At 39.8% G+C, this 16,613-nt stretch overlaps 1 protein-coding gene and 1 non-coding gene across 2 annotated transcripts; both read right to left on the reverse strand.

Moving 5' to 3' along the window:
* Window positions 1–495: 495 nt before the first annotated feature.
* Window positions 496–614, reverse strand: LOC111436606. Its single transcript, XR_002709283.1, has one exon. It is a non-coding gene; the product is annotated as a 5S ribosomal RNA (ribosomal RNA).
* Window positions 615–15,843: 15,229 nt separating this feature from the next.
* LOC111436575 (uncharacterized mitochondrial protein AtMg00810-like) lies at window positions 15,844–16,413 on the reverse strand. The gene is made up of 2 exons (XM_023074321.1): window positions 15,956–16,413; window positions 15,844–15,913 (listed from the first exon to the last, which is right to left on the reverse strand). Exons 1-2 carry the CDS (start codon window positions 16,411–16,413, stop codon window positions 15,844–15,846), a joined length of 528 nt encoding a protein of 175 aa, XP_022930089.1.
* Window positions 16,414–16,613: the final 200 nt, after the last annotated feature.

The following is a 16,613-nucleotide window of genomic DNA, read 5'->3' on the forward strand; positions in this document are numbered from 1 at the left end:
AATTCCATTTTATCATTGCTCAGGTGTTTATGCCCGCATACGGAAGTTAGCATCACGGAATCCAACAGTATTACATTTTTGGAGGACCTCCATGATGATAGCTCATCGAAAACGACATGTGGAGATACTGATTTTGTAGTCGGATAAATGCACCTCAACCTCCGCTGATCATAGCCAACAAAGATGCACAACCTAGCATCTCATCCCAATGTTTAGACGGACGAATGCTGCTGAGAGAGTGCAGAATATACCAGCTGAAGATGGAAGAGTGAATATTGTGGTGCCTAGATTCCAAGAAGGAATAAGACTGTGACTTAGTATCAAGGGCAATAGCCGTACTAGAAAGTTGTCCCCGGAACAACTAGACCCACCACCATTCACTAGATTAGTCCTAAACTTCTTTTTTTATTCAGGGAGCATTTCCAGGTCCACACCTTGGAATTTGAGACTGGATATCTTTGAAATAAGGAGTAAAACATAAAATAGAAATAAAAAGGGGTGCAACACGAGGACTTCCCAAGTGGCCATCTAACTTAGTACTACTCTCGCCCAAGCGCGCTTGACTGCGGAGTTCTGATGGGATCTAGTGCATTAGTGCTGGTATGTTCGCACCCGAAATGGAATGCGTAGAAATTTCATTTAACGCATGCCCCGCATGATCCAAGCGATAGTGAGTGTACGCACGTCCTGGGAAATGGCCGTTGGGGCTCGCGCGAACACGTCGGGGAGAAGAAACGCAATAGGTGTGAGCGTACGAGTGGGGGTGGTTGTGTAACAGATCAGATAAAAAAAATGGTCGTTGACAGGACCGAAAACTCCGGCGAACACCGAAGTTTTCATTCACACACGACCCACAAAGGGCGCCTGATGTCGGGGTCACCATGGAAACTAAACCCGACCTTCAGGCACCTCCAAGACACCTGTAGAGAAGAAAAATAGTGAGAAAACGAGAAATACAGTGACAAAATCCGACGAAGCTCCGGTAGAGCCAAACCCTACGAAATCGACGTTGAAACCTCTATTTTACGCAACAAAAGTAATCCTAGAGCCTTTTACACACACCAGGGGTAGATTTAGATGAGTCCTACACGTTGTACGCCGTCGGGCAAGGGAGACAGAACGTTGGATTTTCGAACCCTCTCAGATCAAGGAGTAATAGGCCTTTACAAACCAAACAAATACCAAAAACGGAATTAGAAGGAGAAGGAGACTTAGAAACGGAGAAAAAATGAGGGAAAAAGGACGTCGAAACGACGTTACCGAGGTAAGAGAGAGGTCGCCAGAAACTTCGTGTAACCGGGCGAAGAAGACGAAGTCTGACCCGAGGGCCAGACTCCCGCGACCTAAACCGAGTCCAACCCACTCATCCAAACCTCAACCAACGACACTCTCACACCCCAGTTGCCTCAGTCCAAACCAGAAAGCCCAATTACGGCCTAACCCATTAGCCACGACCCGAGAGCAAAAACTCAGCCGACCCGAGACTCGCAAGCCCAAACCAACACCCGACGCTCATAGCCCAGCCCACCTGCAGGCATTTCCTTTCAATCCAGGCCCGGTCCATCACTCGCGGTCAACCCAGACCCGCGACTGCAATCGAAAACCCGCACACTCGACCCGACAACCCGCGCCTCGACCCGAGACCGCTGCACACACGTCGCCTTCTGGTTGTGCCATGTGGCACGTCTGCAGCGTGACACCCCTCGGCTTCGGCGGCTTAATCGGCTTGGAGGCGGCTTCTCGGCCCCGGTGACTTATTCGGCTCGAGAAACCTATTTTCGACCTGTTTGTCATCGTTCCAACCCTCCCGAACTTAGTTTCAACACCGTTTAAGGTAAAATAAATCATTTTAAGGTCGTATTTCACAAATTCAAGTTAGAAATTAATTATGTTTGTGAAATACTAACGAAGGTGTCGAATGATCCAATAGGAACCAACCACCAACGGAAGCGTAGGACATATACGAGGAGCTAGGAGCTTACGTTTATATTTTAGGGAGTACTTTGGCTAAGGCCTACCAAGTAAGTGGCTCACCCGTCGTAGGTTACGCGTTGTTTGTTGTATGTTGGCACGTGCCCGTGGATTCGCACATGTCATTAAAATTGTATGCTAGACTGTTGTGCTTAAGTATGTAATCTTGTGAACATAAATGTATGTTGTTTAGTATGATGTGATATGTAGTTCTTTCGACGTTTATGATATTCTTAAATGATTATGGCATGATTGTATGAAATATTTGAATGTAAATAGCATGAAATGTATGACATGAAATACGGTAAATTGCATTAGCTACTAAGTTTAGCAGTATAATTTCTCATCACTCTTAGACCCATTTATATCGGCATGACCCTATTTAAGAGGTCTAAGATTGTTTCCACACATGTTAGGGACACTCATCTTGAGCTAGCTATCCATGTAGTCCCTAATCTTCTCTCAAAACTAGTTTATGGAATCACAACTTCGCCCTTGAACCCATTTTTACATGCAATAGTAACTTAGTAGCCTTCACATTATCCAATTTGATCGATCTAGGTCAAGCTCTACGGTATATCTGACATGGGCACTCCTAGCAGCAATCTAGGTCACTGATTGCACTGATTGTGTACTAGAGAAAATAGGAAATAATATTGGCTCTAAGGATACCATTCACACTAATTATAAGCTTGGTAAGCTTTGTTAGTCATCCTTAGATGTTGTGGAGGTTTATTAGGTTCATAGGGAATCTAGGCGCTTAAAATCTCAAATCACATTTTCAAGATGCTCGAGACTAGCTCCTCGGACTAATAAAATTTCCATGAGTACTATTGTAACGATCCTAAATTTTACCTATTTAATCTAAGGTCATTACTATACCTTGAAATGCAGATTAAATGGGCTATGTTCATAAATGCGACTTACACTCGCCTTTTATTACCTCGTGAAAGAGAATTACAAGGGAAAGAAAGGAACAGAACATTAAACATTATTGAGACAAAGGAAAAGGAACAAAACCAAAATGAATGTTTTATTCTACCTTATGGTTTACTTATGCAAATACAAATCAACCTATACTAACCTATACTAATGATATAAACCGAATTCAACCTAGACTATGAAATAGAAAAACAACTACTCTATGCATGTGCCACGGTCCCGGGGGGTACGATGCCGCCGTCGATGTCACATGGGTGTCTTGCCCTTATCTGAAAAAGTAAAATAGCACGAAGCTTGAGTATTTCTAGAATACTCAGTAAGTGACCCCCTATCGAGGTTATGCAACAATCACATGCAATGAAATGATGGGACCTACCTTTCGTTTCGTTTCGTTTCGTTTCGTTTCGTTTCGTTTTTCCTATGGTGCTGTCCTAACGAGTAATCGTAGACGTGTACCATATACTCTACACACAGCCCATACGTGCGAGTATGGGCTCACCAGCTAGTTCGCACACCGCTGGGCCCTTTCCTTATCCGGTGGGCATACTCTGGGAGCCTCTTATGCTAGGACCCGTTAAAACTAGTAACCATCATGGCAGCGCTATGCAAAGCACAATGATCGTTGCCCTGCCATTGGATGTATGCGTCCGTACCCTCGTGATGGGATAGGGGTATCCCCCCAGATGCATGAACACACAATATGCATGAGGTCCCCACTAGTTCTACATTTAACATTAACGAACATAACCCCTTGTCACGTTTCATGCTTACATGTCACTCATTTTCATTTCTTTACGTATCATACATATTCCTATCAGGGTTATGTTTCCATGCAGTTTGCCGTATTTCATGTCATACAATTCATGCTGTTTACATTCAAATATTCCGTACAATCATGCCATAATCAGTCAGGGACCACATATCGTCACATGCACATCATATCACACCAAACAAAGCAGCATACGTAACATACATTTACGTTCACATGAGTTCGTACTTAACCACATTAAACTGGCATACAAATCAATGACATGTGCAAATCCACGGGCACGTGCCAACATACAACAATTAACGCGTAACCTACGACGGGTGAGCCACTTACCTGGTTAGCTTAAGTCGTTGTCACGTATATATCCTTAATAAAAGTTCGATTCCGTCCTTTAAAATCTAAGTCAACCTATGTGAGCCCATGACATCAGTTTCAAGTTTGAACTCTATAAAATTATTTATAATTTACATGGTTAAAATTTCATGTTAGACAAAATTTAATGGAGTTTCATGCCCTCTGATATTCCCCGTTTTATTTTTAAATTCTGTTCAACAAATCTTCCCTCCTCCCTCCTTTCTTTGTAATTATTTTCTTTCTGTAAATAGATTTTTAGTTCTGCAAACATTGTCAATTCTGTAAATAAGATATTCCTCCAATTTTATATTTATTTTCAAACAGATGTTGTTGACCAATTTTAATCGATTGTTTGGCTACTATCTTAGGATTTGCCAACTAATTTTTTTATTTTTATTCTAACCTTATTTCCTATAACTTCTCATGCTAATAAAAAAATCTAATTAATTGAATATGGGATCTGATTATTACATGATCCAGTAAAATATGAAAAAGATTTGATCATTTCTTATAACCATAATTATAAAGGAAAAAGGAAATCTCAGATAGGATTTTATGTAATAACAGACCAAAATCTCTCTAGACATATCCTTGTTCAAACACCATTTTACTTTTTCTCAAATCTGACATTTTTTTTGTTATTTTTGGATGAACCGTGATATGATTGGTTGAGGAAAGAGGATGCAGTTGGGACTAGAGGTTAGTGGAGAGAGGTGGGTAAATTTTATTTTTAAGTAACATTTTTTTAGTAAATTTTATTTTTAAGTAACGAGTTCCAATCTCTCAAGCATTACGATTTTCTCTAAATTACTAGAGCATGACACATGTCCTTTTTCATCACACGAGTTCTTAGCCTAATTCCGAGTATCTACCAAACAAATTTCCTTAATTATTTTATAGATTTTGTTCTAGTTTTTGTGTTCTCCTATTTTCTTCTAAATTTGGTATCTTTTCTACTGAATTTTCCAACTAAATTAATTTCATTATGTTTCATTTATTATGGAAAGAAATAAACTCCTTCTAAATAGGCTAAAAAATCATAACTTATAACTCATTATTTTTAAAGATCAATTGAAGCTCTAGCTTCAAGTGATTTCGGCCCGTGAACGAAAATGTTCCTAAAGTATTTTAGACTAATTTCATAGGATAATCTCGAATCTAAAGAAAAATGAAATCTAAAATCTTGAAACTTTTTTTCTTGTTCATCCTCTTTTCTTGATGAATTTGGATGATCCTCACTTATGAGCAAGTTTTGTGAAAGAATTTTAAATGGAATCTCACCCTTTATAGTTTTAATGAAAAAGTCAAAAAATTAATTCTCGTCAAAGCTCGGGCGTTACAATAAATAAGTTAACTCCTTCCACCACACCATAAACACTTTTTTCTTTGTGATTACGATAAGTAAGTCTATTAGTAAATAACACTCGTTTTAAAAAAAAGTAAATAATTAGCTTTACTTTACTGACAAACATAAGACCAACGAAGCAAGTTTTGTTGGCGCATAAATTGTTCGTGAGTGTAGTTAACTAGTAGGATCATTAGCATAAATGCTCTGTATCCTTCATGGCTGCTAATGATTGGTAGATAATACTTATGTGAGCTTACCTGCGCTAGCCTCCCCTCACACTAACCGATATCTACCTTACTCCTTTATTTTCTTTCACGCATATTCTAACCATTGAACTATAAAAATGAGATAGTTGATCTATCTTCATGAGGTCCTCCACAAATAGATTGACTAAATTCATGGAGTTGTTCTGACCAATCAAATCTAAAAGTGAAAGCTAGATAGGATTGAAGACCTATGATGAGTTGTTCTTGATCCAACCATATGAATATAAAATCCTCCAATCATGAACTATCTTGTTAATAACAAATGAAGTATTCTTTAATTTAAATTGGATAGTTGATTGAACGACTAGAGGACAAGAATTGAAGCTTATCAATTCGAGTAGTGGGTGAGCTATTATTTACATAGTTGATAAAGGTGTAGAATAGCATGACCATGTTCCATCTTGTTGAGATTCATGAAAGAAAAAGGAAAAGACAGTAGTGGAGCACCTTCATCAGGTCATCAAAGATTAGTTGGTTGTCAGATCACTAGCATGAATACCTTTAACTTTAAGAAGTAGGTGTTGCTAAGCTATTCTAATACAATAGATCTCAATGGTAATCACAAAATTTTCTTTACATATTTCAAAATACATTTATCAGTTGAGAAACCCAAAAAAAATTGTATAAACTTGACAACAAATTCATTAGTTTGAGGTGTTCAAACAAAGGTATTCAAACAATTGGGATTCACTGTCACTTTCTTGCTTCAAGCATTACTAGAATCGATTCAATGAATTCTAAAAAGTTTTGTCATGAAATTTAAAGAGTTTATGATACATGAAATTTAAAGGGGGCAAGCCCACTAGATATAAATTGGCAATAGATATGTGTATTCATATCCCTGGCCTCACACCTTCAAACGGCAAAGAGATATCGTTTGGAGAACTATAAATGTTAGGGTTGGCATTAAATTGGTTCACTTTGAACAGCAGCTGGCTTTTATGGTGTCGAAAGCGTAAGAGAAGTAAGCATATGGGTACAGAGGATAGACACATGGGAGTTTGAGCTGTGTTTTAACTCAAACGTCGCATATTCAGAACTGAGCGATTGGGTCACCTCTACCCCCAACAACTTCATTGTCGCCCAACATCACTCACCGTCAATCAATCCATCTATTTAGGCAGGATCTTTAGAAACTTCTAGTTATGGGTCCAAATTAAATATGAAAAACTATGGGTATTTACAAAGTTATTTTATCACTTTCCGATTATACCATGTATTATAGGTCGAATTAGGATTCCACCGAGTTCATATTGCCTCGTGGGCCATAGAGGCCACATGGGTCGTACATACAAATAAGCCCTCTATGAGACACACCTAGATGATCGAGCCAAGAGGGCATGATTGAGGGAGGGTAAGATAGACGTATTGAGATTATTATAAATTGAACCAAGACCTTGTGACACTTCTTTCTCTAATTTCAATTTTAATAAAACAACTAGAGTATGAATAGAAGGAATTCCCTTCTTTACTAATCTTAATTCAATTTGATATTATTTTATCTAAAAACTAAAGCGGATTTACGTCAACTAGATAAGAATTTTGAAATAGTATTAGATGTCGAATATTTGGACGAATTTTTTATTTTTTATCCTTTGAATAGTCAAAATCATTTTTTTTTTTTTTTTTTTTTCATAATTGTTCGTACATATCCTGATTTGAAGAAAATGTTTTATGAAGCATTAAAGTGTTTGAGAAGAACAGCTGTGTCCGTCACATCAGGAGACACAAAATTGAAAGAGAGCCGAATTTGTTACCACAAAATGTTATCCCCCATTTGTGTTGGGTATATTGGGTAGATACCAACTGTAATGGAGAAGAAAAGCATGTGAATGTGAACATTACCTGGCATTGCTTGGATTTTGGAGTTGGAAAGGAAAGTAAAGGAAAGGACACTCTTGCCTTTTAGCTTTACTCTTCAAGGAAACAAAAGAGGAACACAAAACATCACACTTTATTTTGACATCCATACCCACACTTCCATGCTGTCTCCTCCTCAGCATCCTTATCCAAAGGAAACCAAAATTAATACATCCTTATATGTTGCTTGAGTGGCATGGACATCATTATGAAAAGCAGCTATTGGAAAATGTTCTTGATAAAAAGACATTCAAATTGCAAGTTGTGTAGATGCAACTCATGAAGAAGTGGTATGTTTGAAGGCAAGGGATAAACATGTTTGATGAAATATCACTTATCCTGTCTTCTTGTAAGCCTAATATAAACTTAAGTAGTGTAATAGTTAAAAGTTTTGATCTCCAACCCATTCGATATCTCCAATGTTTAGGCCACGGTCACGAAATTTGCGATGCTTCCGTCGGTCTCACATGGGTACCTTGTCTGTATCTGAAAATATAGGAGCACGAGGCTTTAGTGTTCCTAAAATAATTAGTAAGAGACCCCCTATTAGGGTTATGCAACATGAACATGTAAATGCAAGCTGGGACCTATTATATTAGTCTATTTTTCCTACGGAACTATCCTAACGGACAGCTTGGATGTGTATCATATACTCTACACGCAGCCCATACGTGCGGTTGTGGTCTCACCAGTCAGTTCGCACACCGCTGGGCCCCTTTTCTTGTTGGGCGAGCCTGCTCTAGTAGCTCTTATGTCAGACACCCGTTAGAATTAGTAACTGTTACAACAGCATTATATAAAACATAATGATACTTTGCCTACCTAATGGATGTACGCGTCCGTACCTTCGTGATGGAATAGGGGTATTCCCCAATGCATGCACACATAATGTATGAGGTCCCAATCTTTTTCCGTTTCAACATATTTAAATATAACCCCACTATCTTTTTACGCATGTCATATCATTTCTCATTTTTCAGTCTTCATATCAAACATAATTCTAATGGGGTTATATTTCAAGTCATTTATTGTGATTTCATGTCGTACATATCATGTTATTTACATACAATTTAGGAAACATAACATCACATTTCATGCTTTCATTATAACATATTATGACGTGTGATTCATACAGAAATCACCTTGAGATTACATAAACATTCTAAACACAACACATCACGTCACACTATACTGCACATCAAATCAATGCAAAAACAGCACATGTACACATTTCACAAGTTTACGTATTAAAACGTAACAGCCTAACATACAATTTAATGACACGTGCGGATTCACGGGCACGTGTCAATATACAACATATAATTGTGTAAATTATGATGGTAGGGCCACTTACTTGGTAGGCCTTAGCCGAAGTACTCCATAAAATATATACATAAGCTCCTAGCTCCTCATATGCATCGTACGCTTTCATTGGTGGTTGGTTCCTATTGGAATGTTCGACACCTTTGTCAGTATTTCACAAACATAATTAATCGTCAACTTAAAATTTCTGAAATACAGCCTTAAAATGACATATTTTACATTAAACAGGATCGAAATCGAGTCCAGGAGGGTCGAAACAGTGCCAAATAGGTCGAAAAATAGGTTTCTATAAGCCGTCGTCCAGCCGATCAAGTCACCGGACCTGAGGGAGTGTTTGCGCCAAACGCTGACACGTGCGCAACCAGGAGGCGCCGCGTGTGCAAGCGGTCTCGGTCGAGGCGCGGGTCGTGCGCAGGTACAAGTTGCAGTTGCGGGTCTGGGTTGACCGCGTGTAGTGGACCGAGTTTGGACCAAGAGGAAACAGTTGAAGGTGGCCTGGCCTGGATTATGGATTTGGGCCGAGACATTTTCAGGCCTTCGGTTCGCAGGTTGGTTGCGGTTCGCCGGCTGTGGGTTTGGTTTCGGTTTGCAGGTTGTGGTTCGGGTCACGGCTGTGGTACTTGGGCTGGCGTATGTTGATTGGGGCTAGGCTAAGGAGACGGTCGCAATTGGTTTTGTTGGGCCGAAGGGTCTGGACTGGACTGGGTTGGTTTCAGTTCGGATCGCGGGTCCGGATCTCGGGTCGAGACTCGTCTTCTTCGCCCGATTACTAGGAAATTTTTGGTGACTTTTCTTTCTCTTCGTAACTTCGTTTCCGACGTCCGTTTTCCTCCTTTTCCTTTGTTTTCGAGTCTCATCTTTTCTTCCTTTTTATGGCGTCTGTTAAGGATATTTAGTAATAAATTATACTTTCCCGTATATATTATATTTGATATTTTATTATAAGGCAAATATCTAATATTTGCCTTATTACTATAGATATCTTTCCATTTATTGTTATTTCCATTTATTACTATTTCCATATCCTTGTAATTTATTTGATTATAAATAAGATAACTTTCACACCATTTAGGTGTGGTGGATTAATCAAACATTCACATGGTATCAGAGCCATTTTGGTTTAGCAGCCCGGATTCTTTCTTTTCAATGGCTTTTGAAATCTTCTACTGTTCTTCTCCACCACCACTGTTGGCTTTGACGCCGCAGGGGCAGTCGTCATGGCTACCACATGCAGAGCCGATTGATTATTCTTCGGCTCCACCCTTTTGACCTCCAAATCATCATTCGCCATACTCTGTACATACAACCTCACCTTTTCCAAACATAGCCTCCTTCATTTTCTTCCCAATTTTCCCTTCATCCTTCATCCTTCATCCTTCACAAAAACCCTAATCTTAGGATCTTCATCAGCATTCCTCTTCGAAAATATATAGAATCTCAATAAGCCCATCGACCTTCTGTAGAGATTTACCTTTGGAATCTGGGCGCCGCACTAGCATCTTCGCCAACCAAGTTGCCGCCGCCCTTCTCGCCAAAATTGGCTCCTTCGCCCCAATGTGGCGACTCTTCCAGCTGCCTTTCTCGCCAAAATTGGCTCCTTCGCCCAATGTGGCGACTCTTTCAGCTTCAACATTGTCTTTGTCCCATGCTCTAGGTTTCCCCTTCTACTTCTTGGGGTTAGACATATTCTCACCAGAGCCAAGGCAGCATCGTCGCTAAGCGACAATCCCTCTTCATGGGTTGGACATATTCTCACCGAAGCCAAGGCAGCATCGCCGCTAAGCAGCAATCCCTCTGCAATTTTCGATGGCCAAGAAAGTGTTTCTCTACGCCTCCTCTGAACCAGGTTGTTGACATCTTCACGACAAGTGTTTCGCAACCTCTTTGAATTTTTCAGATCCAAGCTTCACGTTCGTTCAAATCTGACGCTCAGCTTGCGGTGGGGTGTTAAGGATATTTAGTAATAAATTATACTTTCCCGTATATATTATATTTGATATTTTATTATAAGGCAAATATCTAATATATTATATTACTATAGATATCTTTCCATTTATTGTTATTTTCATTTATTACTATTTCCATATCCTTGTAATTTATTTGATTATAAATAAGATAACTTTCACACCATTTAGGTGTGGTGGATTAATCAAACATTCACAGCGTCCTTTTGACTTGTATAGGTCAAAAACTCCCAAATTTGGGGAGATCCGAAAACTCAAGGGTCAGTCTTCCTCATCCGACGGTGTATAACGTGTAAGAGGCGTCGAGATCTATCCCTAGTGTGTGTAAAGTCTCTGAGATGGTTTTTGTGGCGTAAATCTAGGGTTTCGACATTGATTTCGTATGGTTTAGCTTCGTCAGTTTTTTCCGTCTTTCTCGTTTTCTCACTGTCTTTCTTTCTTGCAGGTCGTTTGGAGGTGCTGAGGATCGAGTTTTGGCATTGTGGTGATCCAGAAGTCGAGCGGAGTTCGTGGGTCGTGTGAGAACGAAAACTCCGACGTTCGTCAAAGTTTTCGGGTCTTCGCCAGTGACCACGGACGCCTCTTAACTTCTTTTTCTTTTTTTGTTGATTCGTTACAATCAATCACCCCCTTGAATTTTGACAACGGTTGCAATTACATTCATAAATTTTTATTTTGATCAATCAAGTAGTTGTACTTTCTTAGTTGTTGCATTCTATCCAATTACATTTTAATTGAAATTAACATGTATCACTAATTATAAGATTCGATATTGGTTAGATAAAGAAACTAAATATTTTTTTACAACAATGCAGACGTTTTAAAAATTTTGAGAGAAAATCATAAAAAAAAAGCTGAGAAAAAATCATATCACCCGTAAACTTCGAGTTGTTACACTACCTGCCCCAACTTAATTTTTGAACCTTTAAATCTTGGATGGCTGACTCAAAAGGTGAAAGTGGAACCAAATAAAAATAGAAAAATAAAATAAAACATAAAAGTTATCTAACTTTTAAATAAAATAATTCAAACCAACAACCCAAAATTAATTACAAAATAAAATTTAATCATAAGTGGGTGTGATTCAAATTTATTAAAAAAAAAAAAAAAAAGTAGTATCCACAGGCTTTACTCTGAGACCTAGTCTCTACTACTATTTGAGCATCTTAGGTACTTTGAAATTTCGAGCGGTACTTTAGCTACTCACATGTCCACTCTCGATACTAAGGGAGTGGTTCACAAATTTCTGGCGTCGTAAAAAGCAATATCTACGGACTTGGAAGTTCGGGCCTAGTCTCTACTACAATCTGAGCATATGGTGTTCCTCAAGGTTTGGAGTCGTATATTAGCTACTCACAACTCTCCGGACTGAAGGAGTTGTTCATCTATTTTTGGCGTCAGCAAGTGTTTTGGCAACAAATCTCATCTCTAGGTGAGCTACTTTTTAGTTTTTATATTTAGGTGGCTTGTATTGCCTAAATAGAGTATACCTGTGTCTTGTGTGGAAGACGCGCCTCCCCAATGCCCACGGATCTCTACGCTCCATCCCAACCTTCAGCCCATGCCCCAGAGTACCCTGCATAGTGAAAAAATGAGAGAGAGAGAAGGGAAAAGAAAAAATGAAAACCTTCGTCGGCAAGTTATCCAGAGGAATCCCAACGCCGAAACAACCCTCCTACATTGCGGAAAGGACAGTCAATGTTCATACAACTACGAGAGTTAAGCCTCACATGCCCTAACACCGCTGCACTTCGTCGGATTTCAAATCAAAATTTGAGTTTTTATTGAGTCTCTCGGATTTGTGGTTATAGGCACCAAAACATCACGAAAACTTCGTGGGAAGGAAGGAGAGGGGCTGACAAAGAGGAAATGGAGGAAAAGGGACAGAAAACGACGTATAGAAGAGAGAGAAAAATCGTCAGAAATTGTCGCGTGAGTCAGGTGGAGAAGACAAAGTCCGTGGACTTCGGGTCGGGTCAAATCCAAACCGAAAATGTGCGCTTGTGTAGCTCATGACCGCCTAAACCCACATCTCGGCCCAACCAAGATGCTTGCAGCTACCTTATTTCGTTTCAACTCCGTTTTGAGCTCTATAGGTCTTCCGGTAACTAGCCGAGAGGTTGACTACCGACGACGAATAGGACGGTGCCGTGCCCTTCGATCTCGACGACAGAGCCGTCGCTTGGCCCCAGTCATATGGATTGGGGCCCCCGTATCGAGGACCCATTGTCGGTGCTCTTGCTGCCACCTTTTTTTCACTGATTTGAGCGAACATTCGCTCCTCCTATTTTTCTTCCGCTGCTCGACGTTACGACGACAGAGCCGTCGCCGAGTTTCACCGTCCCGCAAATCCCTGGAGTCAAGCTCGGAGAACGCAGACTTCTTGGCCCCAGTCATATGGTTTGTTGCCCCCGCGTGTCGAGGACCCATTGCCAGTGCTCTTGCTGCTCATCCGATCGTTTCTACCACGGCGGTCGTTGTCTCTCTGATCACTCACTCACATCATCACGACGTCGGCCACGGCCTCTTTGTGGTGGTGATGGAGATGCTGGCACTTGGCGATGTGGAGGAGTGAGCGAGCCCTGCTTGTCGAGATGGACCCCAAACGATGTGTTTTATAATTTTGCGCTTTGCATTTTCTTCTACTCGAACCTGAGACCTGTGTGTTGTTAGGTCGACGCTCTAGCCACTTGAGTTATTCAACTTGATTGTTGATAGGATGGCTCTTCTGTGATGGTATACTACCGATCGTTTCAACGAGGCTCTGATACCACTTGTTGGATTTCAATAATGGGCCGGGAAAATTGTCGACAACAAGTTGTTGGAAGGAAAATAAAAAGCGTACAATAAGAAGAGAGAGAATGATGAAATTTTGACTGCCCTTTAATTCAGGTTGTACAATATTCTGAACAGATTTCTATTTAAATATAACTCAATTCTAAAAATGGTTGGAGAGTGGCCAACTGAATCTGTGCCACTTCCTGCTAAATTGCCGTTTAAACTTAGTTAATCCATTCGACGTGTTTGTCAAATGGTCAAACGGAGAAGGAATGTAATTGTGTGAATCTAAATAAGGAAAAATCAGGTTTTATCTAACATGCCCCACATCTTGATCCAACGAGCAGACGACCCAACCGCCCGTGACCCCAACCCGCAACTGGTGCCTCGACCCGAAAGGACCTGCACACACGGCGGCTTCCCATTGTTTCACGTGGTACACCTGCAGTGTGACACGTCCCTCGACTCAAACGGCTCGGTGGCTCTACAGCTCGGTTCTTGGCTTAACGGCTCGGGATTCCATTTTTAGTCCAACCCTCCCGAATCTATTTTCAATCCTAATTAAGGTAATTCAGATCGTTTTAATGTTGTATTTCACAAGTTTCAGTTGGAATTATTATTAAATTATGAAATACTAACGAAAGGTGACGAACGGTCCAATAGGAAATGACAACCAACGCTAACTTGGAATGCTTTCAAGGAGCGAAGGCTTTCGAGGAGTGGAAGCTTACGTAAATTAATTAGGGAGAACGCCGGCTAAGGCCAACCAAGTAATGTCGCTAGGTTATAAATTGAATGTTGTATGATGACACATGCAGGTGGTTTTGTATGTGGCATAGATCGTGTATGTAGATTGTTATGAAATAACACGTAAATGTTATTCGATGTGATTGTTATGCCGTATTTTGATGAATTGCTATGTTTTACGTTGTGATATGTTGTGATGTGATGTATTGTTGACGTATTCGGAATTTATTATGTGACTGTTACAATATATGCTATGATATATGCATGATATGAACTGTTATGTCGGAAAGCATGAAAACGTTCTGTTATGACTTGTAAATTGCATAAATGGTATGATATGATTGACATGAAAAACGAAAAATAGATGAAATACAATCCTCACATACACATGAAAGTTGTAATATATGATATGATAAATATCATGAGAAATAGTATGAAAAACGTTATGATATGAAAAGTACGCTAGTGGGGTTCTATTAAAGATAATTAAAATGGAAAGATTTAGGGACCTCATGCATTATTGTGTGCTCATGCATTGGAGGATACCCCTATTCTGTCACGATCATTATGTTTGACATAGTGTTGCCGTGACGGTCGCTACTCCTAACAGGTGTCGTCTGGTATCAGCAGCTCCTAGAGTATGCTCGTCTGACCAAAAAGGGGCCCAAGAGGTATGCGAACCGACTGGTGGATCCAGACTCACATGTGTGGGCTGTGTGTAGGACGTTAATTACACATCCAAGTTGCCCCTTAGAATGACCACGGGATGAAAACAAACTCTTATGATAGGTCCCATGTATGCATTTGTATGTCTTTGCATCATAACCTCCACAGGGGATCGCTTATTAAGTATTTTTAAAATACTCAAGCCACTGTTGAACACAACTCTCTGTGGGAAACACTCGCACACTTTATTAAGACCAATCGAGAAGGGATTAACAAAACACGTATAGAAACTACTGCTTTGTATTGCTTGGTATTTCTTGGGATGATAAACTAAGTAGAGTGGGGTATACTAGATGGCAGTCAATCTATTCCTAAAATTTCTCCAGGTTTTTCCCAAAATACCTAAATCATTTTCCTAACTTTATTCCTAAAATCCTTAAATCATTTTCCTACCTTTATTCCTAAAATTCTAAATCATAAATATAATTACTCATACAAGGGTTGGACTTAACCATATTGGGCCAGTGATGATATTTAACACTCCTCCTCAGCATTAGTCCTCATTCGCTGCACCATGTTGAGCTGACAGCGAAAACTCTCATGTTTGCCAGTATTCAGTCCTTTTGTAAACAAGTCTGCCACTTGATCATCTGTCTTGATCTGTTGCATTTCGATTTCTTCCTTCAGGACTTTCTCTCTAATGAAATGGTAATGTACCTCCACATGCTTTGTTCTAGCATGAAACACCGGATTTTCTGCTAGGCGAATCGCAGATTGGTTGTCGCAATGAAGTGATATTGGATAGTCAATTCTCTAGTGTAAATCTTCCATCAAGAGTTTCAACCACGTACTTTCCTAAGCTGCTCCAGCTGTTGCTCTATACTCTGCTTCTGTAGTTGACAACGATACTGTTGGTTGTCTTTTTCTACACCAAGAAATTGTTCCCGAACCCAACTTGAACACATACCCAGTGGTTGATCTTCGAGTATCGTGGTCTCCTGCATAATCATCATCACAGTATCCAACTAGCTTGCAGTCTTTGCTTCTTTTGTACAGAAGACCATAGTTGATTGTACCTTTGACATATCTCAAGATCCGTCGAGCCGCATCCAGATGAGGCTTCTTTAGATTTTGCATGTACCGACTCATGACTCCAACTGCATAAGAAATATTAGGCCGAGTTAAAGTTAGGTAGATAAGACTACCTACCGATTGTCGGTATGTCGTTTTATCGTTCAACTTTTTGCCTTCATGTGCACAAATCTTGGCATTTGTCTCTATCAGTGTTGAAGCTTGTTTGCATTCTAACATGTTGAACTTCTGAAGCATATCTCTTGTATACTTTTGTTGGCAGAGAAACAATCCTTCATCTGTACAATCAACTTCTAGGCCCAAAAAGTGTTTAAGCTCTCCTAACTCTTTCATTTGAAAATGTACTGATAAATTTTTTCTTGTTTGATGAATTTCTCTTTCTTCATCTCCGGTATTAATCAAATCGTTCACACAGACCAACACAATTGCCAATTTTCCTTCTCTTTCTTTGATAAACAAGTTTGAGTCTGCATGTGCAATTGAATAACCACTTTGGGTAAGAAATTCAGCAATCTTACCATACCAAGCTCTTG

Source organism: Cucurbita moschata, unplaced genomic scaffold, assembly GCF_002738365.1.
Source record: "Cucurbita moschata cultivar Rifu unplaced genomic scaffold, Cmos_1.0 Cmo_Scf00056, whole genome shotgun sequence".
NCBI classification, from domain to species: domain Eukaryota; kingdom Viridiplantae; phylum Streptophyta; class Magnoliopsida; order Cucurbitales; family Cucurbitaceae; genus Cucurbita; species Cucurbita moschata.

Bases quoted from the DNA above. Each gene is read 5' to 3' on its own strand.
- LOC111436575 (XM_023074321.1), bottom strand. From the start codon at position 16,413: ATGAAAGAGTTAGGAGAGCTTAAACACTTTTTGGGCCTAGAAGTTGAT. The intron at 15,914-15,955 runs GTATGTGTTCAA...TTCTTGGTGTAG, and splicing joins ACTCGAAGATCAACCACTGG to AAAAAGACAACCAACAGTAT.